This window comes from Macaca mulatta, chromosome 5 (assembly GCF_049350105.2).
Source record: "Macaca mulatta isolate MMU2019108-1 chromosome 5, T2T-MMU8v2.0, whole genome shotgun sequence".
Taxonomy (NCBI): Eukaryota; Metazoa; Chordata; class Mammalia; order Primates; family Cercopithecidae; genus Macaca; species Macaca mulatta.
Window position 1 is genome coordinate 137,849,896 of NC_133410.1, and position 25,476 is coordinate 137,875,371.

Sequence of the window (25,476 nt, forward strand, 5' to 3'; positions counted from 1 at the left end):
CTGTCCTGTTTATCTTTGCAGCAGCTGTTCTTCTATAGTGTCTGGTACATAATAGAAACAGGAGTTCAATAAACATCTTTTTAATAAATGGCCAGAGAGCTGGGCCCCTAGGTTTTAAATGCACACTTGGAAACTCTTGCTGGCCATTAGCCTTCTAATCTTCAGAGCACGAGAGGAGCATAACAAACATGTTTAGCGTCTAGCAGAATTCTGTGTAAGCCACAAGTACCACCATACGGTTCTGCTTAAATATACACACATCCTCACGTATACCATCAAGCTCTTTTTTTTTTCCCTGCAACTAACTTCTTTAAATTTTTACAAATTTAAATGTACCCAACCAGCATTCAAAAAAGATTTGTCGGTCAACGACGACGATATTAAACATTGTATGTGAATATGAAGTCTCAAAAAAACATGGAGCTTACTTTGCTCTCTCAGAAAGTCGATTTCTGTAGCCATTTCGATACAATTTTAGTTTGGAGTTTTCACCACCTTTACCTTCCTCTGAAAGACACAGAGCTTGCTGTGCGGGAAAACAAAACTAAGCCAACGCTCGGTTGGTTGTCAAGCGCTCCAGCGGTGCAATCTGCATCCTACTCACGCGGCATCTACAGCCCCGCCACGCTTCCTTCCCCCGCGCCCCAGACGAGTCCCAGGCCCTGGAGAGAGACTGAAGATTGCTGGGGGCGCGCCAGGTGAATTCTGTTCCACGTTCAACCGAATCCCACCCTGGTGGGAAGAGGACTTGCTCGATACAGGCGTCCCGCGGGTCACTCTGGGTCTCGTCGGGCCACCTAGGAGAGTGCCGCGGGAGCTGGAGGGCAGCCTGAGAGCGGCGTTCTACGCGGAGCGGCGTGGGTTGGAGAAGACGACGCCAACACGGCTGGGAAGCCCCAGGCCAGCAGCGGAAGTCCACTCGGCCCGCCCTGCGACTTTGAAACCGGTGCCCCGAACCACTCCTTGGAGACGGTGACGCCGCTTGCGTCATCACGCGGGCGTTGGCGCTTACGCCATCGCGCGTCCTAGAGTCCTAGCACGCTATTGGCTGGCTGTCAAGCAATAGGAGGAGTCGTGAGAACCTAGGTGACAGCTGAGCCACCGGCTTGGCGCGGCGGGCAAACTGGTGGGACAGTGTCTCCAGGTGGTGGGGCCCAACCTCTTTTTTTTTTTTTTTTTTTAAACCCAAAATGCAAACGTGAGTAGGGCATGAAATACACAGTTTAAATGCCCTCACTATCTTTGGGTTACTAATATACTAAGCCTTTCTGGACTAAGTAAAGGATGCAGGTTCATGCGGCTAGGGGTAGAAGCCAGACTTGGGTCTTCAGAATCTCCCACCAAGGCTGTACCTCTGGAGGAGTTCTGTGTTTCGATTTGGTCATCTCAAGAAGGTAAGTACCATCCTGCCAAAGGAGACAACTGTTGTTTAAATATTTAACTGTGTAGTAATAAAGCATGTAGTTAGAAGTATTCAAAAGATCTTGCAAATTCAGCAGCTATTTCTTCAAAGATAAGCTTTTTTCCTCAAATATAAGGAAAGATAAAAGGTACTTTTTTTTTTTTTTTTTGCAAAAAACAAAACGGTAAAACTTACATTTGTGGATAGATTACAATTTTCATTTTTGAAAATTGATTTTGTCTGGATTTAAAAAGTATGTTTTTTTTTTAATTATTTAACATTGGAGGAAATCTCACCACTAGCAACAAATATGTTAATTTGAAGCTAGCCACTAGTTTTGCGCTTTTAATAAATTGTATTTTTATGGATTGAAGTAAAGTTTCACTAAACAGGCATGTCATAGATGCAGCTTGATTTGGCTTTCTGTTTAACAGCTTAAGAGTTTTGTTGTCCTGTACTCATAATGTCATATAAAGTAACCTTAGCGATATGTGTTAAGAAATTTTTAAAAATATATTCGAATATGTGCAGTTAGGCATCTGAAGGCCTGACTCAATACTCGCTGTTAATAGAATGAGATGGTCCCTTCCTCTAAAGACTAGCTGTTAAATATGGATGTGTAGCTTAATAATCATTGAAAAGGTCTAATCTAGCTTTGGGTCGTGGATAATTGAACTTGTTCTGATTTTTAGTAGCTATAATGTTTACACGAAAACTTTTTACATAAAGGGAAAATTGAGTGTGCAAGCTCCAACTCGTTTATGGAGTTCAGTATATGACTCTTCATAAACATCTCACTGACTCTCCGAGGACTTGCTTGTAACTTCTCCCACATTTGAACCTTGTATATTGTCATACTGTATTTCTACTTGGCATCAAATAAATAATTATAGACTTAACTCTATGCTTACACCCAAACTGGATGGAAGCAAATACCTTCTGGCTATAATGATGAGTGGTAGTTACATAAAGTGAGTATCTCAGGTGAAAAGTTTTGTGTCTGCACTCGATTTTTTTTAGCTTACATAATCATAATTATGATCGTGATAGTTTTTTGTTTTTGTGTTTGTGGTTACAAGATTTTAGTAGATGAATTTTAATGGAGTATTTTCAACGTAAGTTTCATCATTAGGAAACAAAATTGTTTTCACTTATCCTTAAAGGATCCCTCTCGTGTTTCTCCTTTTCACACGTCCTGAGTTCTCTATCCACTTCTCCCAAGGTAGGTGCCACCTTAGTACTTATTTCATGCTCCTTCCTGCATTATCTATCATGTTTTGTAGTTTGTCTCCAGGCTCCATCATAATACCTGGAACACAGAATTGATTAAATATCTGATGGAAGGAATGAAAGAATTCAGTAGATGTTCCTGGAAAGTATCTATTAGTATAAATTGAATACAAGGAATGACAAGTGGAAATGTACGTACTCATAGATAATTGTATAGATTGAAAATTAGTGACTTTCACTAACATTAATTCGGTTGATCAATTGACATTGAGCACCCAGTACTATGTGCAAAGTACCATGAAGAATACAAAGTTAGAAGTTTAAGCAAGGGTCAGAATAGATCACACAGCTGGCAAGTGCCTGAGTTGCGATTTGAACTCAGGCAGGATGGTTCTAATTTCACAACTGTTAACCGCCATGAACATGCCTCCCCAGGAGTATAGTATAATCTAATTTATAGCTGGTATAATTTATAGTTTTTGCTTATATAGCCAGTTAGCCTGTAGTTGTATTAAATGAATTATTTCTGTACATGTTCTGTTGTAATCTTAATGCTTTACAGTTGATTTTCAAATTATTGCACGGTATTTTTATTTCTGAATCACCCTTCCTTCTTCTAGGAAACCACTCAAACTTTAGTGGAACGATTAGAAGTCTTCAGATGTTCACCTGTGGCCCTTCAACATTTTTCTTTCCTGGAAAAATCAAGTGTCGCTGCTTCAGTGTTCCAAGCCCCTCCCCCAGAACGTGTAGGAAGCTGGGTGGAGCCTAAAGCCGAGCCCTCTGCGTTGACCTCGGCTAAGAGGAGGAAGCCAGTGTTTTGAGAAAAGCTTCGTGGTCTGTGTTCTTTTGTTATTCCCTCTTCTCTCTGACCTTCCTTTCGCAGTCGCGAGGTCTTGTCTTTCGCTTGATCTCTGGAAAACAATGAAAAGCATTTTACTTTTCAGTTGTCTCCTGCTAATTGAGCGTACTCCCACTGTCAGGCTGACTTCCTCGTTTCTTCGTTTCTTCGTTTCTCTTATAAATGGGCGGGGCCTCGGGGCGGTATGGAAACTGAAAAGAAATCATTATTGTAGAAAAACTAAAAGAAATTTTGTTGAGCAGAGGAATTTGGACATTTTCCTTGCGGATCATTTGGTTGAGAAAACACCTTTACCATAATTTATTTCTTTTAAACTTTGTGGACCTTTTTTTTCTTTTCCCGGGTTCTTAATGCTCCAGTGTTCGGTCTCCTTTCTCTTCCTTCGTTTCCTTTTAGAGGTCTTTCCAGGTAAAGAGAAAGCAATCAGAATAATTGAAAATTTATTTTTTTGACTTGTTTTAAGAGCAATTTGAAGAATAGGGGTTAAAAGTAGAAACAGATTAACAATAAACATTGTATTAAGAAAGTCTAAACAGGCAGGGCGCGGTGGCTCAAGCCTGTAATCCCAGCACTTTGGGAGGCCGAGACGGGCGGATCACAAGGTCAGGAGATCGAGACCATCCTGGCTAACCCGGTGAAACCCGTCTCTACTAAAAAATACAAAAAACTAGCCGGGCGAGGTGGTGGGCGCCTGTAGTCCCAGCTACTCGGGAGGCTGAGGCAGGAGAATGGCGTAAACCCGGGAGGCGGAGCTTGCAGCGAGCTGAGATCCGGCCACTGCACTCCAGCCTGGGCAACAGAGCGAGACTCCGTCTCAAAAAAAAAAAAAGTCTAAACAGCCAAACTTGAATTGCAGGACAGTAATCATCTTGATAATATGCATTATGACTTTTCGGAAACGTTCAGCATATATAATATAAAGGGGAGAAGAGGCAGCCGCCATACTCTTAGGAGACCAGCCTTATTTTATTTATTTATTTATTTATTTATTTATTTATTTATTTTTGAGACGGAGTCTTGCTCTGTCACCAGACTGGAGTGCAGTGGCGCTATCTCAGCTCACTGCAACCTCCGCCTCCGGGTTCAAGCGATTCTCCTGCCTCAACCTCCCAAGTAGCTGGAACTACAGGCTCGTGCCACCACACCCAGCTAATTTTTGTACTTTTAGTAGAGACGGGGTTTCACTGTGTTGGCCGGGATGGTCTTGATCTGCTGACCTTGTGATCCGCCCGCCTTGGCCTCCCAAGGTGCTGGGATTACAGGCGTGAGCCACTGCGCTCGGCCAAAAAATAATTTTAAACCATTCAGTTGCCTTAAAATAGTAATGCGTGTCTGTCATAGTATAAAATGCAAATAGGTTTTTAAAAAGTGATGAAGTTGAAAGCAAAGCTTCCTCCTTCCCATATCTGCAGGCAGATAATTCCCTTCAGGGAAGCAACCACTGTAACCACCTCGTTTGTTGGTGTTTCCTGAGATAGTGTATGCATCACAAGCATATATGCAAATAAACTTCCTTTTTATTAAATAAATGCACCTTGCTTTTTTTCACTTTACAACGTATTTTAGCATAGATGTTAATTTAGAGCTGCCTCATTCATTTTAGCAGTTATACAGTGTTTCATTGTATGATATAGCATAATTTTTTTTTTTTACCAGTCCTCTACTGATGGGTATTTAAGTTGCTTCCAACATTTTGTTATTATAAACAATGCTACCACAAATATCCTCAACACTTATGCATTTTGAATATGTGCAGGTATAGTAACTCCTAGAACTAGAATTATTTTTGTCGAAGGATATTTGCATTTTTATTTTGATACTGACGTATTGCTCTTCACAGAGGCTGTATCAATTATGCCTCACTAGCAACATTATGATTTTTTCTCAATGCCCTCATTAACACAGCATGTTATCAGACTTTCTGATCCTTGCCAATCTAAGTGAAAAATGGTAATTTATTGTGGTTTTAGTTTGCATTTCTGTCATTGTAAGTGAACATTTTGCATTTTCTCTCTGTGAGCTAACTGGCTGTTCATAATTTTTGGTCACTTTTCTGTTAGAGTGTTGGTCTTTTTTCCTTATGATTTCTAGGAGCTCTTTATGCATCAAAGAAATTAGTTATTTGTATCAAGTATGACTTGCATATACTTTTTCCCAGACTGTCTTTTGATTTTGTTAATGATAGACTTTTGGGGTAAGGGGAACTTGGGAAGGAGGTTTTTGCTTTTATTATATTATTTATTAATTATTAAAAAAAATTTCAACTTCTATTTTAGATCCAGGGGATACATGTGCAAGTTTGTTACATGGTTATATTCCATGATGCTGAGATCTGGGGTATGAATGATCCCATCACCTGGGTAGTGAGCATAGTACCCAGTAGTTAGTTTTTCAACCTTTGCCCCTTCCTTCCCATCCCCCTCTAGTAGTCCCCAGTGTCTATTGTTGCCATCTTTATGTCCATGAGTACCTAATGTTTAATTTCCACTTATAAGTGAAAATATGTGGTATTTGGTTTTCTGTACTTGCATTAATTTGCTTAGAATAATAGCCTCCAGCTGCATCCATGTTAGTTTTGTTATATTTATGTAGTAAAATGTTTGGGTTTTGGTTTCTATTTTAAAAGGTTTTCTCTACTATTGCAGGGAAAGCCCAGAATTGGGGCTCAGCCCAGGAGGGTTCTTGGCTTCATTCAGGAAAGGGTTCACAAGCAAAAGCAAGTTTATCAGAGCAACAAACTACGGGAAAATGGCTGCTCCATAGACAGAGTAGGAGCAGCAGCTCCCATGAATTGTTGGCTAGTTATATACTTGACAATTCCTTGATTATATGCTAAATAAGGGGTGGGTTATTCATGTATTTTCCAGAAAAGTAGGAAGGGTTCCCAGAACTGAGGGTTCCTCCCTTTTTTAAACCTTATAAGGTAACTTCTAGGAGTTTACAAACATGGCATTTGTAAACTGTCATGCCACTGTTGGGAATTTCTTTTTGCATACTACTGCATTATAATTAATGTGTAATGAGCAGTGAGGGCAACTAGAGATCACTTTTGTTGCCATCTTGGTTTTAGCTGTTTTCTTTTGCTTCATTTTGTTTTGATTAGATTCTGTTTTAATCAGTGGGGCCTTGGTGCTCAGAAAACAGGTCCAGCTTGTCTCCTACCTTACTACTATTAAGATTTTATTTAACTCTCTTTTTATTTCTTGTTTTTATATGATTTTGATTTTTATGCTTAAATCTTTGATTCATCTAAAACTTACTTTGGTATAAGGATCCCACTGAATTAAATTTAGGACTGCAAAATGAAGCAACTGACATTGGAAATGGGGACTTCATTGATTAGTTACATGAGAACCATCCCAAACTGCCGTAGACTTATTATATATTATTGCCCCAGCACCTGGTATGGTACCTGAAATAAGATGAATACTTAATAAATGCTTGATAAACTAAATTGAAGGGAATTTCTGGGTTTATCATCTTTGTTATTAGCCATTGTATTGATCTGATATGTAGTGTTAAATGACACTACGTGATGGTCATGATGACGATACCACGAACACAGTAGGTTTCTCCTGCACAAAATCTAGAGGGTTAGATCCAGGGACTAGAAAAGTTATTCACTCAACAAATAAATAGTAAGCATCACTTATAGGCATTCTAGCTGGGTTCAGGGAGTCAATAAACAAATATGTCATGCCATGTAAGTGCCATGTAAGAATAGAAATAGAGCAGTGTACAGGTTAATAGAGAATGACTAGGAGGGGAGCGCTAGCCCAAGAGGTCAAGGACATTGACATTTAAGTTGTCTTTACTTAATAAGCACAATTTCAAATACAAAGAAATTGAAAGACTGTGGGGGTTAAATCTCAGAAGATTACTGAAGGAGAATCATCTGTCTCTAGTTTATGTTATTTTTAAACTAGACCATTAACTACTGGGCAGGATGGACTATACTTTTTAGGTTAATTTTTATAAATATTATGCATACTTAGATTGACATGAATGTTCTTTAAGCAATATAAAGTTTTTTAAAAAATAAACAAATTTGTCATTGCAATAAGAAACTAAAGTTGTTTATGCAATTAAAGCCAAAATTATATTCGGTCTTTGGACTGATGAGCCATGCACTATTGGTCTTGGCTACTTGTGGAAGTCTAGTCACTATTTCTTACAGTAATTTTCAAATAATGCTCAAAGAAACCTTAGTGGGGAAAAGCAGAAGGAACCAGTAGAAAGGTTTGAGGTACTCACTACCTAATTCTTAACAATGGTAACTTTGCTTTTATCTTTTACTTCTTATCTCCCAGATAAAATTACATTTTGAAGTAATTTGAAATCTATGCAAGCTTGTCCAACCCAAGGCCCATGGGCTACATGTGGCCCAGGATGGCTTAGAATGCAGCCCAACACAAATTCGTAAACATTATGAATTTTCTTGTGATTTTTTTTTTTTTTTTTTTTTTGGCTCATCAGCTATTGTTAGTGTCAATGCATTTTATGTATGGCCCAAGACAGACAATTCTTATTCCAATGTGGTCTAGGGAAGCCAAAAGATGGGACAAACCTGCTATAAAGTCTACCTCACTCTGACCATGAGACCCACCATGTGTGCATAGAAATGATAGGCCAGTTTTAGGAGCATATCACTGGATGTCACTGGTATGGTTTTATTCCATTTAGACATAGAATTGATTGCCTGAATGTGCTGGGAATTAAGTCCCTAGTGGAAACTCACTGATTAAGATAGGGATCTCTTTAATGTATGCAGAATTTTTGTGGATTTGGTGGTTGTATGAAGAATAAGTGAATCTGCCAGAACTTCCTAGTAGCTAAGGTATATATTGCCAAAATTGTCAAGAATTATCAAGCTCTAAATTAGGAGAATAGCATTTTCTTTCAGCCTATTGGTGTCAGAGTCAGTCATTCAGCATTTTTAACGTCCTGATTTATTCTTATTTCTTCCTATATGCTGCATGAGGATGCTTATTACTACCAAAATTTAGGGTAGAGGATTATACTTTTTTTTTTTTTTTGTAGAATGTGCCTTGATGTTTCAACTAAAGAAAATAAATTTATTATTGAGGTATTTTATTCCATGCAATCCACTTAAATCAGAATCAATTTATATAGTTTTATCACTCATTGAGCTTATATCAATAATGAAGAATATGAGTTGCTGAACATTTCTTCTGAAATGCTATTAGCTTTCTACAAATGGGTTATAATACCAGAATTGTTTAATTTTAGAGATTATCTAGTAAAATTTGTGAGCATATAGTGAAACTTAGTAAAAGCTATATGCTTTAGAAAAAGGTTTTTAGAGGTCTTGGATTTCTTATGTTATGCAGAGCTTGTACATTTGGATCTCCCACTGCTTAACTCGTAGTAGGTTTTCAATACATATTCACTGATTTAAATTAATTCCAAATTTAGTAACTTCATTAATTACAGTAAAAGATTGTAAATAACTTATGAAGCAAAGGAAAGCATTCAAAGATTTCAGATAAAAGAAGTTACAGTTTGGAAAAGTCATAAGGTACTAAGTGAGATTATCTTTTGGATAAAATTACAGGATCTAGTATAATTTGGGGGTTCCACCACTCCTGAAATAAAATTTTCATCTCCTTGCAGATTCCTGAAATGTCTTCATCTGGGAAAACATTGCTGACATTGGTTTAATTTCTAGATATGCTAGTCACATGACCTTGGACAAATCTGTTCCATTTGTATGAGGACAATAATAGTTTCTCTGCAAATTTGTAGTGAAATTAAATGAGACAATGTTTAGAAAATGCCTAATCCATAGTATTCAAAAATTTTATCAATGCATTACAATACTATACCCCTCTATTGAATACTTAGAAAACTAATTTAAAATGCAAAAACTGCTCTTTTGTAGGTACTCAGTCTATTTCAAAGTTTAAATGATTGCAGATTCTGTTCCCATTTTTCAGTTGGAGAGAGGTAATTAACCAAGCAAGCAGTCATTTAACAGTTAAAATATTAAAAACGAAAGTGTATATGCTGGGACAAAGGAAGGCAAAATTCAGCTCTACTAACTTTTAAATGATTGGAACTCCCCATCCCCAACCCCCATGAAGAAAAGGATTTTGGCCAAAAGAACAGGTGTTAACAGCACTGCTTCTACTGATTTATGGAGATTTTTTTTTAAACTAGTTGAATTTTATTATAAAGATCTTGATTCCCAGAGGATCCAGTAACTGAGACACCTGCACACTTTACAATAAATAAAAGACAAAGGATAACATAAGAACCCATGGTGCTTGTAGTTGTGATTAAGTATATAAACAATTTTTGCAGTAGACTTAATTACAATTAAGAAAATGATTTTGGGCCGGGCGCGGTGGCTCAAGCCTGTAATCCCAGCACTTTGGGAGGCCGAGACGGGCGGATCACGAGGTCAGGAGATCAAGACCATCCTGGCTAACACGGTGAAACCCCGTCTCTACTAAAAAATACAAAAAACTAGCCGGGCAAAGTGGCGGGCGCCTGTAGTCCCAGCTACTTGGGAGGCTGAGGCAGGAGAATGGCGTGTACCCGGGAGGCGGAGCTTGCAGTGAGCTGAGATCCGGCCACTGCACTCCAGCCTGGGCGACAGAGCATGACTCCGTCTCAAAAAAAAAAAAAAAAAAAAAAAAAGAAAAAAGAAAATGATTTTGATGCACTGTTTATAACAGCACTAGAGCCAAATCTAGACTTTTAACACTTTTATCATTTTTCGTGTTGAGACTGATAGTGTTTCTATGACAGCAATTAAAAAAAAGGTACATAAAAAAGTGTTAAATCTAGAAGTTTTAAAGCCTCTAGGAACTAGTTACCTATTTTAGACTAGAACTCAGAGTCCGTGCTTTGGCACAACACAAGATAGCCTTTTGGCTCCCAGGACTGTGCTCTTGCTGCCTTTCCCGTCTGCTGTTTGGCATTGAAATTTTCATTTCATTTCCAACTAAAGAAAACATTTGTATATTGTTAAAGAGTTTGTTTTAATATATTTTTCTTTAAGAGTCTTCAGATGGATTTTAAAATTGAACACACTTGGGATGGTTTTCCAGTGAAGCACGAGCCGGTATTTATCAGGCTGAATCCAGGTGACAGAGGAGTGATGATGGACATTAGTGCTCCATTTTTCAATGATCCTCCAGCCCCACTTGGAGAACCAGGAAAACCTTTCAATCAACTGTGGGATTATGAAGGTAAGTGGTAATAGTGTGTTTTATTGCAAACATAAATCTTCTTATAATAACCTCTCACAGAACTATTATTTTATCTTGCTGTTGGGAAGAAAGTGCTTCTGAGCAATTGACATGTACAGTTTCTGATACTTCCTACCAATCTCTCATTCTGACTTTTTCTCCATTACCTATATGACTTTAACTATATAGCTAGAAGAGTTAAAAAATGGCAATTACAAATCCAGATTTTTTTTTTTTTTTTGAGACCAAGTTTTGCTCTGTCGCTCAGGCTGGAGTGTAGTGGCGCAGTCTTGGCTCACTGCAAGCTCCGCCTCCTGGGTTCATGCCATTCTCCTGCCTTAGCCTCCCGAGTAGCGGGACTACAGGTGCCTGCGACCATGCCCGACTAATTTTTTGTATTTTTAGTAGAGATGGGGTTTCACTGTGTTAGCTAGGATGGTCTTGATCTGCTGGCCTTGTGATCTGCCCACCTCAGCCTCCCAAAGTGCTGGGATTACAGGCGTGAGCCACCTTGCCCGGCCACAAATCCAGATTTTTTTATTGCCACCTTATTTTCTTCCTTTATTTCTGTTACCTATGCTGAGAAGAGTTCAAGATTCCTGTTTTGTATTTAAGTATCTTTAAATTACCACTCTAACCTTATAAATCTTCTTTATGGAAAATTTGGAGTGTTTTACTTATTGTAGAAACACTATCAACCTCAATATGAAATGTAGTTTTTACTTTATACTGGCAACTCATCACACATATCAAATTAAGACATGACATAAAATTACACTGTTTCAGGTTTGCTCTATGATCTCCTTCTGCTGTATCCTAATTAAGCTATCAGATTCATCTTTATGAAATACTCTTCATGATGCCATTTCCCAGATCATAAATCATTATTATCCCTAGGATAAAGTTCAAACCCTTCCTTTAAGCTTTCAGCATACTTATGAATTGGGCCACCATATTCAGCCAAAGCTCTTAACCTATGTACCTTCTCATTCTATTCCCCCTGCCTCTAATGCATAGTTCAAGATCTAATTCATGTTGCATTTCTTCAAAGAAGATTTTGATGAATCTTCTAGTCAATATGTCTAGTTTATGCCATTTGTAAGCACACATTTTGTCAGTGTTAATTTGTCATATGTTAAATATGTATTGTCTTTTATTGATACAAAACTGGTATATTATCCTCTTATTAATGGAATACACACTAATGTGACTTACCTGCTAGAGGCACTACAGACATGAAACTCAACAAATTCTAACCTCAACTCACCTACTTCTTTCATAAACCAGTTCTTTACCTAATTGCCCAATATCAATAAATGGTATTAACAATACATTAAATCACCAAATCTAAAAAATTGTGAGATCTTTCTAAGATATCCCTCTTTGACACTTTGCATTATTTGGATTTGTTTACTAAGTCCCATCAGTTTTGCCTCCTAAGTATTCCTCTAACTCAGTATCTCCTCTTCATCCCCACTATCCTTTCCAAAAGTAAGGCTTTCATAGTCTTTTACCTCGGTTAGTGCAGAGCCTTCTAAATAGTCTTTTAGCCCTTAAGCCCATTCTTCACTTAGAAGCCAGAGTGCTAAATCTAAAATGAAAATTTAAACTCACCCTTCAGCTACTTAAAAACCTTCTCAGGATCCTTTCCTCTCAAGGTAAGTTTTGCCCTTCTTAATATGATCTCTATATAAGACTTTCCATGACCTGGCTGCTTATTCTCTCTGTAGCACCACCAGCTCCTCCTACATTGAAAGGTTTGCCTGGTAAGACTGAACTGTTCATATAGTTCTTTAAGCTACAATATTTCCTAATTGTGTACCCTTGATTTTACTGTTGTCTTGCCCTAGAATGCTGTTTCTGTCATTCTTCACCTAGTTCCAAATCATCTTTCAAGACACAGCTTAAATAGCAACTTTTCCAGGAATCCTTCACTAAAGTACTTTTTTGAGCTAAGCATCTGTTTTCTTTTTTTCTTGTAGCAATGTATGCATCCTCCCTTTTGGAATTTTTATTAAAATTTTCCACATTAGTATCTGATTAGATTGTAAGCTAATAAAGGTATTTCCAGAATCTGATACAGTGTTTAACACAGAGAAGCTGCAAAAGTATTTGTAAGGTGATGATGGAAAGTAGAAAGCAGAAGATATATATGTGCATCTGAGTGTGTGTGTGTGTGTGTGATATACACACATATATTTATAGTGAGAGAGAGTATGTGTGTGTGCGTATGTATGTATATATCTATTTTATATATATGGAGAGAAAGAGAGAGATCTATTTTAAGAAATTAGCTCACACAATTGTGGTGGCTAGCAAGTCCACTCTTCCCTGGGTCTTCAGTCTGCCAGCTGGAGAGTTGATGTTGCAGTTCAAATCTGAATGCTGTCTGCTGGCAGAATTCGTCTCTTGGAGGAGGTCAGTCTTTTTTTCTATGAAGGCTTTAAACTGATTGGATAAGCCCCAGCCACATTATAGAGGGAAACTTGCTCTACTAAAAGTCTGCTGATTTAAATGTTAAACTTATCTTTAAAAAATGGCTTCATAGAAACAACTAGAATAATATGTTTCAAAATATCTGGATACCATGGCCTAGTTAATTTGACAGATACGATTAACTATCACAGTAGACATTCTCATTTATCTAGATAAAAGATTCATAAAGGGACAATAAGATTCTCTGACTTGCTGGCAGAACTATGTCTATGTTTTAGCTCTTTTATTATAAAAACAACACATGGAAAACTGGAAACAACCTAAATGTCTATCCATAAAGGATTAAATGAATAAGTTATAATATTCTATAAAATAATACTATTCAGTCATTAAAATAGTATGGAGAAGCACAGAAAAGGTCTGGCAGATTTTAGACCAAAGGGGAAGAAAAGGACATGACTTTTTACTTCATATATGTATTGTTTTAATTATTTGAAAGAAAGATGTATTATGTTCAAAATTAAATTTTAAAAATAGCAATATTCAGAAATTTCCAGGAAATTATAAACAAGAAAAGAAAGATCACCTACCTAAATTCCTGCAATCACAGATATGCAGTCATTAACATTTTTGTGCACATTTTGGAGCCATCTAGACATAGACACACATGAAATTTTAATGTCACACGCATTTTGGTGCTATTCTGCAGCTGACTTATTGAATATCATGGATATCTTCCTATATCAAAAAATATTTAATGGTATCTTTGATTTTAATAGCTGCATTGTATTCCATTGCATGGAATACATGAATTCCATAATTTACTTAACAGTTCTTCTGTATAATAGGAGATTTATTTAGAGAATAAGAGATAATCTTATGTAATAGGAGATAAATCATTTAGATCATTTCTAATTTTTGAACAGTACTCTAATGAATAGCATTATACTTAATTCTTTTCCCAGTTGTCAGATTATTTTCTTCAGATACATTCCTAGAAGAAGATAACTGGCTCAAAGTTTATGTGATAATATTAATTTCTTTACAACTTGACCAGCACTAGTTTTAATTAATCTTTTAAATATGTGGCAATCTGATATGCGAGAAAATTGTTGATGATTTATTTCCTATATATTTCTTCTTCCAGGCAATGTCTATTTTCTTTGCTCTTTTTCCTATTGGGGATAGTATTATAATTAAAAATAGTCAATTTATTTTATATTCTAAAGGAATAAACAAATTATTTATTGTTGGAAAGCAATATTAAATTTCTCAATATGTTATATCTCTGTTTTCAAAAGTTGTGGAAGCATTTTTCTTGAATGATATAACTGAGCAGTATTTAGAAGTTGAACTTTGTCCGTAAGTATAAAATGTTTTTTCTTAATTATTACTACATAATTTGAGCATATTATTTTCTAGTTATAAATGATATGGTTTTAGTAAAAGCTCATTAATTCAAATTAACTAGTAAGAATGGTACTCTGAATTTGTTTGAATGATATACTTTTATATATTTCTTAGTTTCAAGTACAGAGCACATATTTAGAATACATGTTTAGAATATACTCATATTATAAAGATTTGAAAATCCTATGTCAATATTTTCAGTTCAGTAATGTAGATTTTTCTAATAAATTAGAAGATAATTTTTGTTTCAAAATGAAAAGTCATTATAAAACAAAAAGTCTTTCTCATTATTTACTCAATAAATTTGCATTATTATATATAGCTGTTCAGAAATAAAAAGAGAGATATGTATATAATTAATTGAGCTAGCTTATAAAAATGTTTCTTTTAGGGGATTTTTAAATGACCAGATGAAACTTTAATTTTATGTATTATATAATTATGTATTCATGTATTCCATTCTTTATTCATCATGCATTTATTAAGTATATGATGTGTCACTTTTGCATTCAGCACCAGGGATAAAAACTAAATCACATATAGATTTTCTTAGATTCATTAAAAATATTAACCTTGGACTCTCTTTGTTCAGGTTTTTTTTTGTTTTTAAAAAAATTTTTTTCTTATTATTGTACTTTAAGTTCTAGGGTATATGTGCACAACGTGCAGGTTTGTTACATATGTATACATGTGCCATGTTGGTGTGCTGTACCCATTAACTCGTCATTTACATTAGGTATATCTCCTAATGCTATCCCTCCCCGCATCCCCTCCCCACAATTGGCCTCGGTGTGTGATGTTCCCCTTCCCGAGTCCAAGTGATCTCATTGTTCAATTCCCACCTATGAGTGAGAACATGCGGTGTTTGGCTTTCTGTTCTTGTGATAGTTTCCTGAGAATGATGGTTTCCAGCTGCATCCATGTCCCCACAAAGGACACAAACTCATCCTTTTTTATGGCTGCATAATATTCCATGGTGTATATGTACCACATTTTCTTAATCCAGTCTGTCACTGATGGACATTTGGGTTGATTCCAAGTCTTTGCTATTGTGAATAGTGCTGCAATAAACATACGTGTGCATGTATCTTTATAGCAGCATGATCTATAATCCTTTGAGTTTATACCCAGTAATGGGATGACTGGGTCAAATGGTATTTCTAGTTCTAGATCCTTGAGGAATCGTCACACTGTCTTCCACAATGGTTGAACTAGTTTACAGTCCCACCAACAGTGTAAAAGTATTCCTATTTCTCCACATCCTCTCCAGCACCTGTTGTTTCCTGATTTTTAATGACTGCCATTCTAGCTGGTGTGAGATGGTATATCATTGTGGTTTTGATTTGCATTTCTCTGATGGCAAGTGACGATGAGCATTTTTTCATGTGTCTGTTGGCTGTATGAATGTCTTCTTTTGAGAATTGTCTGTTCATATCCTTTGCCCACTTTTTGATGCGGTTGTTTGCTTTTTTCTTGTAAATTTGTTTGAGTTCTTTGTAGGTTCTGGATATTAGCCCTTTGTCAGATGAGTAGATTGCAAAAATGTTCTCCCATTCTGTAGGTTTCCTGTTCACTCTGATGGTAGTTTCTTTTGCTGTGCAGAAGCTCTTTACTTTAATGAGATCCCATTTGTCAATTTTGGCTTTTGTTGCCATTGCTTTTGGTGTTTTAGACATGAAGTCCTTGCCCATGCCTATGTCCTGAATGGTATTGCCTAGGTTTTCTTCTAGGGTTTATGGTTTTAGGTCTAACATTTAAGTCTCTAATCCTTCTTGAATTAATTTTCGTATAAGGAGTAAGGAAAGGATCCAGTTTCAGCTTTCTACTTATGGCTAGCCAATTTTCCCAGCACCATTTATTAAATAAGGAATCTTTTCCCCATTTCTTGTTTTTGTCGGGTTTGTCAAAGATCAGATGGCTGTAGATCTGTGGTATTATTTCTGAGGGCTCTGTTCTGTTCCATTGGTCTATATCTCTGTTTTGGTACCAGTACCCTGCTGTTTTGGTTACTGTAGCCTTGTAGTATAATTTGAAGTCAGGTAGCGTGATGCCTCCAGCTTTGTTCTTTTGGCTTAGGATTGTCTTGGCAATGCAGGGTCTTTTTTGGTTCCATATGAACTTTAAAGCAGTTTTTTCCAATTCTGTGAAGAAAGTCATTGGTAGCTTAATGGGGATGGCATTGAATCTATAAATTACCTTGGGCAGTATGGCCATTTTCACAATATTGATTCTTCCTATCCATGAGCATGGTATGTTCTTCCATTTGTTTGTGTCCTCTTTTATTTCACTGAGCAGTGGTTTGTAGTTCTCCTTGAAGAGGTCCTTTACATGCCTTGTAAGTTGGATTCCTAGGTATTTTATTCTCTTTGAAGCTATTCATGATTTGGCTTTCTGTCTGTTACTGGTGTATAAGAATGCTTGTGATTTTTGCACATTGATTTTGTATCCTGAGACTTCGCTGAAGTTGCTTATCAGCTTAAGGAGATTTTGGGCTGAGACGATGGGGTTTTCTTAATATACAATCATGTCATCTGCAAACAGGGACAATTTGACATCTTCTTTTCCTAACTGAATACCCTTGATTTCTTTTTCTTGCCTGATTGCCCTAGCCAGAACTTCCAACACTATGTTGAATCGGAGTGGTGAGAGAGGGCATCCCTGTCTTATACCAGTTTTCAAAGGGAATGCTTCCAGTTTTTGCCCATTCACTATGATATTGGCTGTGGGTTTGTTCTTTGTTCAGGTTTAACTGTCTCTTGGGAATCCTATTTACCTGGTTGGCAAACTTTTTTTTTTTTCCTGTAGATGTACACCTATTATCTAAATTATAGCACATTTAAAATTAATAAAATGTTTAATAATGAAATATTTCTTTATATTGCAGTTATTCATTTGAAATGCCATTTAAATGCTTCTCTGCATCTAACATTTAGAAGCCATTGCTCCTTTTGTAGGCTGGACAGAGAGCTCCAAACGATTGATTGAAATGAGATTTTTAAATATTCTTTTATTTTCCTTTATTTTGATATTCAGCTAAATCGAATGTAGAAAAGTCTAGCTGTTTGCATTATGTTTTTAAAGAAGAATAATCATATACCTTTGTGTGTCACATGTCAACTAACATGCCAAAATTTGTTATTGAAAAATATGATTAATTCTCATAGACTGCCATGAGAAGTAAGAAAATTTCAACTATTGTGTGCTTATTTTTACCCTACAGGTGAGAAAACTAAGGCAAACATTCCTAACTTGTCTAGAGTACAGTAAATAACTTGGATATCCTGAAGTTTTGCCCTTAGTTTTAATTTTATTAGATGATAATATTGGTTTATTTTCATAAAGTGATGACTAAAAACTAGATGAATGGAATAATTAGAATCTTTCTTGTTAAGAAATTACACAGTAATCATTGTGTATAAATTAATAGATTTTAAAGGTTAAAATATTCACAGAGTAATTTGGGTTTCTTACGTATCAAGATAGTTAATAATCAAGAATCATAGTTTTGCTTCAGGCAATCATTTCCTGTAACAGTTAACCTCTAGGAAAGCAACAGGAAGAATTTATTCTTATTTGCAAGAATTTTTTCTCCTAGGGTGTACCGCTAAGGCTGCATAATAACAATAAAAATAACCAGAAGACTTTTAAATGGAAGAGAATACTTGACTTCTGTGAGAATAGTTTACTGAAGGAAATCTTCCCTGAAAAGCTCTCAAAAGAGTACCTGTATAGAAATGTTTTAAGATATAGGTATTTCTAGAGTTAGTGAATTTGCTTCATGTAAATACATGAAATCCTTTGGTTCTTAATGAGCTGGCTAGTCCCAATTGTACACTGTTATTAGAATTTCCCTTTGAGAAAATACTGTGTTCCTTTTTGAGAACATGATGCTGAACGAATGGTAGAAAACAGGAAAACACAAGAGGCAGACAGGTTGAAGGCAGTGTGTGGAAAAAAAATAGACAACGATGAAAATCTTTAGCCTGTTGACTAATTGTAGACTGTCTGTGTTTTGCATTTTTTATTTTCCTAATGAGCTACCAGATAGTTTTCTTTCAGAACTAACCTTTATTAAAATTGTTGAATTCAGACTTGGAAATTGTTGCTTGCTTCAGTTTTTGAAACTCGTTTTATAAAAAACTCCAAATAACATGGTATCTCTCTGACCTTTTTCATACTTTGTGTCATCTAACCAAATGAAGTATTTTATATAACTTTTTCTTTAAAGAATATAAAAAGCAATCTAAACATGAAACTTTATGCATTTGGTGGTAGTTGTCTGGAGTGGTAAACCCAAAGATGTCATTTCTAAGCAACTGAACACACTGGCTCTCCCTATAATTATCCAATATTAATATTGCGTCTCTCTTTTTTTTTTTTTTTTTTTGAGACTGAGTCTCACTCTGTTGTCATGCTGGAGTACGGTGGCACTATCTTGACTCACTGCAACCTCCACCTCCCGGGTTCAAGCAATTCCTCTGCCTCAGCCTCCCAAGTTGCTGGGACTACAGGCACACGCCACCATGCCCAGTTAATTTTCTTTTTCTTTTTTTTTTTTGGTATATTAGTAGAAATGGAGTTTCACCATGTTGGCCAGGATGATCTCAATCTCCTGACCTCGTGATCCGCCCGTCTTGGCCTCCCAAAGTGCTGGATTACAGGCGTGAGCCACCACGCTCAGCCTGCATCTTTTAATTATTTAGAAATTTAGTTGCAAGCACACACATTCCATGTATAAAGGATAGTGAAGAAAATAACATGTTTTTCAAACACTCATAAGGAATCTCAATTTTGACAGCCACGGACAGCATTTAGTGCTTTTACTTTCTGGAAGAAGAAATGTGTGGAAAGTAAGTAAATAAAAATATGAGGCAAAATCATTACATACACAGTAATACACATATTTATTTCTATGTTTAAAGTGTAAGCCCAATTTTATCTTTTGTGTTCCACATGTTGTTTCTGTAGCAAGAACTTCCTTTATCATTCAGAGTGTCCAGAGGAGAGACAAAATGGGAAGGCAAAGCTTATCTCCCTTGGAATTATTTTCCACCAAATGTGACAAAATTCAATTCATTTGCAATTCATGGATCAAAAGATAAACGAAGTTATGAAGCTCTTTACCCTGTACCTCAGCATGAACTGCAACAAGGACAAAAACCTGATTTGTAAGTAGAAAATAAATGAAGATATATTCCAAATAAACGAGTTTTTTGGAAATTAAGTCTTAGTGGAGCAGAAGTAACCCTTTTGATCAAAGAAGATGACATATGTGCACAGGCACCTAGTAGAGTCCAATGTTCACTGATGGTCCTCAGAATATACTTGGTAAACTTTGGGCTGACATTCTCTCTCTCACTACTGTCAGTAGAACACTTATTTTTCCATAGTGGTTTGCATGTGAGAAAAGTAAATGTTGCAATAGCTGATATAGAAGTATGTTTGCAAATTCATTTAAAATTTCTTTCAGAGCTAAAGGGCCAGAGGCGTCAGTGTTTCCAGGTGTGAACAAAGGGTCCCTGTTGCAAGGAAATCTGATCTTCAGTTATCTCTCTAGTTCTCCTCTTCTGGTAACCTCATAAGGATAAAAATATCAACTATGTTTCTAGGCAACATTGCTTATGATAAAAATGACCCTTAAGTGGTAAATTACATCTGGACTGAGAATAATTTTGGATGAACTATAAATATATGATGGAGACAGCGTGGCTTTGGGATTCTTCTTTAACAGTCATGTTCCCTGTGCGAACCCTGGAAGCTATGGCTATGGAGTTATTCCAAGAGATAATGCTCTCATGGGGCAGCAGGCATTTGAGCCAAGGTATCTGCTATGCTTTCTCAATTTGAGTCTTGTTTCCTTGCACCTGTAGCTCTCGCATAGGTAGACTAGAGCTCCTGGCCAGCGTTGTGAATGCTTCCTGGACTTCTGCAAGGACTACTCCTTTAGGGAGGAAAGCCAGATGCTGTCCTGGGGCAAGCTGTGATTGCTGCTCTATATCTCTCTAGGTATACTCACCATGGCCAAGGTAGTCTGGTGAATCTGGGCATTTGGAAGAACCTAACAGAGACATCCTAGTGAGCACTGCACTATAATACACGGACATTCCTGCCTTTTTACCTGTGGAATGTGCTGCATTGTCCTCCCTCACCCTGTTTGCCTTCTCCTTCCTTTCATGCTCGCTCTTCATGCTTCTTTGTCTTTATCACTTCTAGCATATTTCTTTTTTGCTTGACCTTTTTTCCCCTTTTCCCTTTGCCTTTCTCCCCAGTCCTGACATAGCTTTTACTTAGTCTTTTTTCCCCTTCCTTTTTCTTATCCTTGACATTTTTTTCCCCGTTTTTGCTTGACTTTTTTTTCCCTTTTTCCCTTTACCTTTCCCCCAGTCCTGACATAGCTTTTACCTGGTCTTTTTTTCCCTTCCTTTTTCTTATCCTTCACTGTTTTTTCCTTAATCTCTTACTCTGGGATTGACAACTATGACTCAAAAACTGATTTATCCTGGCCAGGTGGGCAGAATGAGACAAAAACATAGTTGCAACTGACTCAAGGTCCTCGTATCAAGATGTCATGTCTCCCTGGCTGTTCATCAGCTAATACCTTCCTGTATTCAGGCTCTTCATTCATACATTATTGGAAGCTTATCGGAGGTGGAAGTACGATTATACATTGGCCAGGACAGAGCCGAGGCAGAGTGACTGCCTACAGAGTGGGGCTCCACTGCAGCATGTTAGCTAAGCCTTTCTCTCCTCATTAAGCCACTAGAGAAAGCTTCTTAATATAGTTAAATGGTTTTCCTGGAAAGAAAAGAACTGGGATTAACACTCTTTTACATTAACCTCTGTTGCTTCGGCAGACAAGGGAATTAAGAAGTCTATCTTCTTATCTATGGAACTGAAACTTTTTAAAACCATTGCTTATATGACTGCTATAAATTATGTCAAAATTTGAATATAAAAACATATGCAAGAGCATAATATGATTTGTTTAAAGTTGGATGGAATGAGTCATGTTTTGAGAGTTGGTTTCTCCCTTCAGCTATGAGGGAGCTATTTGCAGAATTGAAAGAAGAGGGCTTTGAGATGTAGGTGAATGTTTTCAGAGCTGAGTGTTTGATAGCTAGAGTGAGAAAACTGTACATATAAAATATGTCTTACCTTTAGTATTGCTTAAAATAGAATGTTGTCCTCTTACAGATGTGACAAAATAAATAGCCCTTCAGGACAACTATTTCACAAATGCATAATTCATTTCAATTCCCACCTTCTTTTTCTTTGCTTTTAGCCATCACCTAGAATACTTCAGACCTTTCAATTTTAACACGCTGCTTGGAGAAGAATGGAAACAACCGGAATCAGACCTGTGGCTAATAGAGAAATGTGATATACAGGAGTGTAATAGATAACCATACTGATCATTTTTCTCTATGTCTTTTAAGATAAACAAAAAATAAATATCAATTTTTTAAGATGTCATGCATACATTTCAACAACAAATATTTTCATAGAAGTCACTGGAAATATCTGTGGCAAATTGCATATGATTAACAAGACAATAGATGATTCTTTGTAGATGTTTCATCTGTAAAGTCACAGTGTTTCTCACAGTCACTTAGTCCAGGATGTTACATTCCCAGCACACAGTACAGTTATTCTTGAGAACTACAGGTGAGAAAGGGGGGACAATTGAGTTTGTCCAAGGCCACCTAGAGCACTGTCCTGCACTACCTTGTGATTCAGCTATTTCATTCCTAGATATACACCCCAGAAAAATGACTGCTCATAGAAGCTTTATTCACAATAGCACAAAACTGTAAACACTCAAATTTCCATCCATAGGAAAATGGATAAACAAACTGCAATATAGTCAGCGGAATACTGTTCATTAAAAAAAGGACGCTGATACATGCAACAACCTGTATGAATCTCAAAAACATTAAGTAGAGCAAAACAAGCCAGATATAACATACTATCTAATTACTTTTACATTAAAGCCACTTCTAGGCAAAACTAGCATTTGATGATAGATACCAGAGTAGTGGCTGCTTTGAGTGAGGGCAGGGAATTCAAATTGAATGGAAAAGGAGCCTGAGGAAATGTTCTGGGGTGATTGAAATGTTTTGTATTTTGATCTGGATGACGGTTATGTAGTTGCATACATTTGTCAACATGCCCCATGCTGTATGTTTAGATTTGCGATTTTAGTATATGTAAATTAATTCATTAATAAAATACTATTATAAAATAAGCTATAAATTAAATGGAATTAACTTCAAGTTTACATTGAGTTTATATGTGTCCATTGAACAATCATTAGTGCTGGTTACAAGTGGCTTATCGACTTACTCATTTCTTTTTTTATTTTTTTTATTTTTTAAAACCAGAACATTTATTGCATGACTAATCGTTGACATTCTTAAGATGAACTAGATGCTGCAACAGCTGCCCTCTTGGGTTTAGGTGTTGTTCCTTCACGGAATCCATGCCTGAATCTGCAGTATACAATTTTTAGGTGCCTCATTCGACCAGTTCCGGTGGTATTTCGTCTTTTAGCCTTGGCACTCCAGTTATACTTTCTCTTGCGCTTGGCAGGGTAGCCACATTTGCCACAGGTCGACTTCTGAAGGTGGTAGGCCTTAGAGCCACAGCGGCGGCACAATGTGTGCGTCTTATTGCGACGCTTTCCAAACGATGACGTTCCCTTTCATCTCGCTTCTGCAGCCGAGACCAGAGAGACCGGAAGAAAACGACTTACTCATTTCTTAAATATGTTCTCTCTCTGAAAAGGGAGTTAGTGTAAGATAAATGCTGACTTTTACAAAAACGTATCCTCCTGACTACACATCATGGTGGCAGTGTTAGGCATCTTAGGTAAATTGAGAAATTATTATTAAAACTGACAATAGCTACTAATTAATTTGATATGGAAATGATCTGCCTGTTTTGGATAGGAATGGTATATTTTAAATAACCTAGGATGATTGATTTATAAATTATGTGAATAATTTTATAAATGCATATAAAACTATCAAAATAAAAATAAGATATATTTTAAGAGTATCTTGATTTTAGAAGTGAATTGAACACTATGAATCACAGTTCCAGATATGAATCACAACTGTTTATAATATGGATAAAAATGCAGCACAAATATGATAGATACAATCACGGCAATATAAAATACTGAATTTGAATGTTGTGGCTTGTGAGCTTTCTCAAACCTAATGTGTATCTTTTTAAAATTTGTTAAGATTTTTTTAAACATCTCTTAACTTTCTTTCATCTAGATAAGACATTTCCGTTTCTTCCAATACCAAGCAAGCAAAAATACATTACATAAACATTTTCTTTTGAAAGGAACATGCATATCAACTACAGAATTTCGGAAAGCTTGTCCATTAGTCAGGTACAAATGATGTATCCTATAGAAACTTGTATTTGAGAGTGGGTGTTTGTAATAGCCATTTCAAATTTGTTTTTCAACTTCAGGACCATGAAAGGATAATCATCCTTTTGTTTAAAATATGCATAAATGCATTTCTTTGCTGTGATTTGAATTGTTCACTGCAGTATCAAGCAGATTCTCTCTTCTCACCACCTAAATAGATTCCACAGTGTGCATATTTATTCAGGTGCTTTCTCATGCTTTTTCCCAGCTCCAGGAAAGTGTAAATCACAGTCTGAAGGGAAATATGCTTTTCATTTTTGGCTCCAAATTACTTTTTTTGAATGTTAAAAAAGTTTTTGCCACAGGAAAAAAATATTTAATTTCCCCTCCTCCTTTTCCTCCTTTTTTAAATGTTAGACTTTTAGGAGACAGAAAATAATGAGCATAATTAATCTGATATTGAAAAAGAAAGGGTAGCAAGTGGATAAAACAATTACAGTAAGCCCTCAGCCCTTTTCTTATGCCTCAGAGCTTAAGGATTGTCTCTTCTTTTCCATATAAGTTCCTGTAGTATTTTACACATTGCTTTATTAGAGCATTTATTTCACTGTGTCCTAGATAGCTCTTCTGACCCACCTCCCATCCTCTCAGCCTAACTTTTTACTCCAGCAATCAGTTGTATACAGTGAACTGACTGGCCAGTTGCCTTGGCTGTACTGTGTATGTCTTACTTCCTGCCCCTAGGGCTTCTCTGCTTCCTCTGCTGTGTGGAACACTTGCAGGAACCCATTTAGCCATTCTCACACATGAACTATCCTGGATGTGTGAAGGGACTAAAACATCGCATGGGGCACCTCTTGACCAAGGAGGGTGGGAGTTGATGGATAAATACTTCCCTGTTACATCCCTCAGTTTAACAATTCTATGGTCCGTTCCACACAGCTCCTCAGAAGTTCTCTTAAAAGGATCCCACTCTGGTTATCCACAACAGTGGCCAACTAGTAACACACTTTTGCATTATCTTTCCTTCATTTCCATCATTTTCTGTTTTGCTCTTCCTAGTACCTCTGTCCTCTCTGGAATTACTTAACTACAGTCAACCTCTTTGGAAGTTATTGTCCTATGTTTGCTTCATGGAGAACCCTGGCTAAGTCAGTGATTACCTAAAGTAGCCCTAGAAAGCAGCTCATCAGGATGGGAATCTATAATTGTATCACAGGGCATTTGGTGACAAGGACCCCGTTGTTGGTGGCAATGGCTCTGCTATAAGTAACTTCACAGTTATGAAAACTTTCATGGAGTGGTAGACTAGCTTGAGGTGCAGCTGAGGTACCTGAAGCTATGAAAGCCATCTAGTCATAATGACTCTTTGTGTCAACTGTTCAGCAGGCAAATAGAAGCATGATATTGGAAGAGATATTGATCCTGGCTACCATGCAGAGCTAGAGTTATAACTATTAATGGAGGCAGTATAGAGTATGTCCTTCCTACGGGATTCATTGAGGCATCCTTTGGTGCTTCAGTGTCAAGTAAT

At 36.8% G+C, this 25,476-nt stretch overlaps 3 protein-coding genes across 12 annotated transcripts in view; 1 reads left to right on the plus strand and 2 right to left on the minus strand.

The window, feature by feature from the left end:
* The window catches only part of SCLT1 (sodium channel and clathrin linker 1), a 206,316-nt gene extending 205,330 nt beyond the window's left edge, over positions 1–986 (minus strand). For all 6 annotated transcript variants that reach the window (XM_078001442.1, XM_078001441.1, XM_078001443.1 and 3 more), the window contains 1 exon segment: positions 429–986. Coding sequence is in view for 2 of the 6 variants with exons in the window: in NM_001258164.1 (NP_001245093.1) it covers positions 429–462 (34 nt within the window). In the remaining 4 variants the exon portion in view is untranslated.
* A 102-nt stretch (positions 987–1,088) lies between these two features.
* On the plus strand, positions 1,089–22,835 carry C5H4orf33 (chromosome 5 C4orf33 homolog). 5 transcript variants are annotated; one of them, XR_001444901.3, is made up of 8 exons: positions 1,089–1,394; positions 3,253–3,469; positions 10,522–10,711; positions 14,449–14,509; positions 19,356–19,407; positions 19,526–19,725; positions 20,028–20,378; positions 21,840–22,835. XR_001444901.3 is itself a non-coding variant. In XM_015138946.3 (7 exons), the coding sequence occupies exons 3-7, from the start codon at positions 10,531–10,533 to the stop codon at positions 21,958–21,960; spliced, it is 615 nt and encodes a 204-aa protein (XP_014994432.1). In that variant the 5' UTR covers positions 1,089–1,394; positions 3,253–3,469; positions 10,522–10,530; the 3' UTR covers positions 21,961–22,835.
* A 68-nt stretch (positions 22,836–22,903) lies between these two features.
* LOC114678397 (large ribosomal subunit protein eL37-like) lies at positions 22,904–23,258 on the minus strand (the record flags this gene model as incomplete). Its single annotated transcript, XM_078002587.1, has 1 exon — positions 22,904–23,258. A coding segment is annotated over one exon (288 nt), but the record flags the coding sequence as incomplete, so codon positions are not given.
* Positions 23,259–25,476: the final 2,218 nt, after the last annotated feature.

Bases quoted from the DNA above. Each gene is read 5' to 3' on its own strand.
- C5H4orf33 (XM_015138946.3), top strand. From the start codon at position 10,531: ATGGATTTTAAAATTGAACACACTTGGGATGGTTTTCCAGTGAAGCAC. The intron at 19,408-19,525 runs GTAAGTAAATAA...TTGTTTCTGTAG, and splicing joins GAAGAAGAAATGTGTGGAAA to CAAGAACTTCCTTTATCATT. The intron at 19,726-21,839 runs GTAAGTAGAAAA...CTTTGCTTTTAG, and splicing joins CAAGGACAAAAACCTGATTT to CCATCACCTAGAATACTTCA.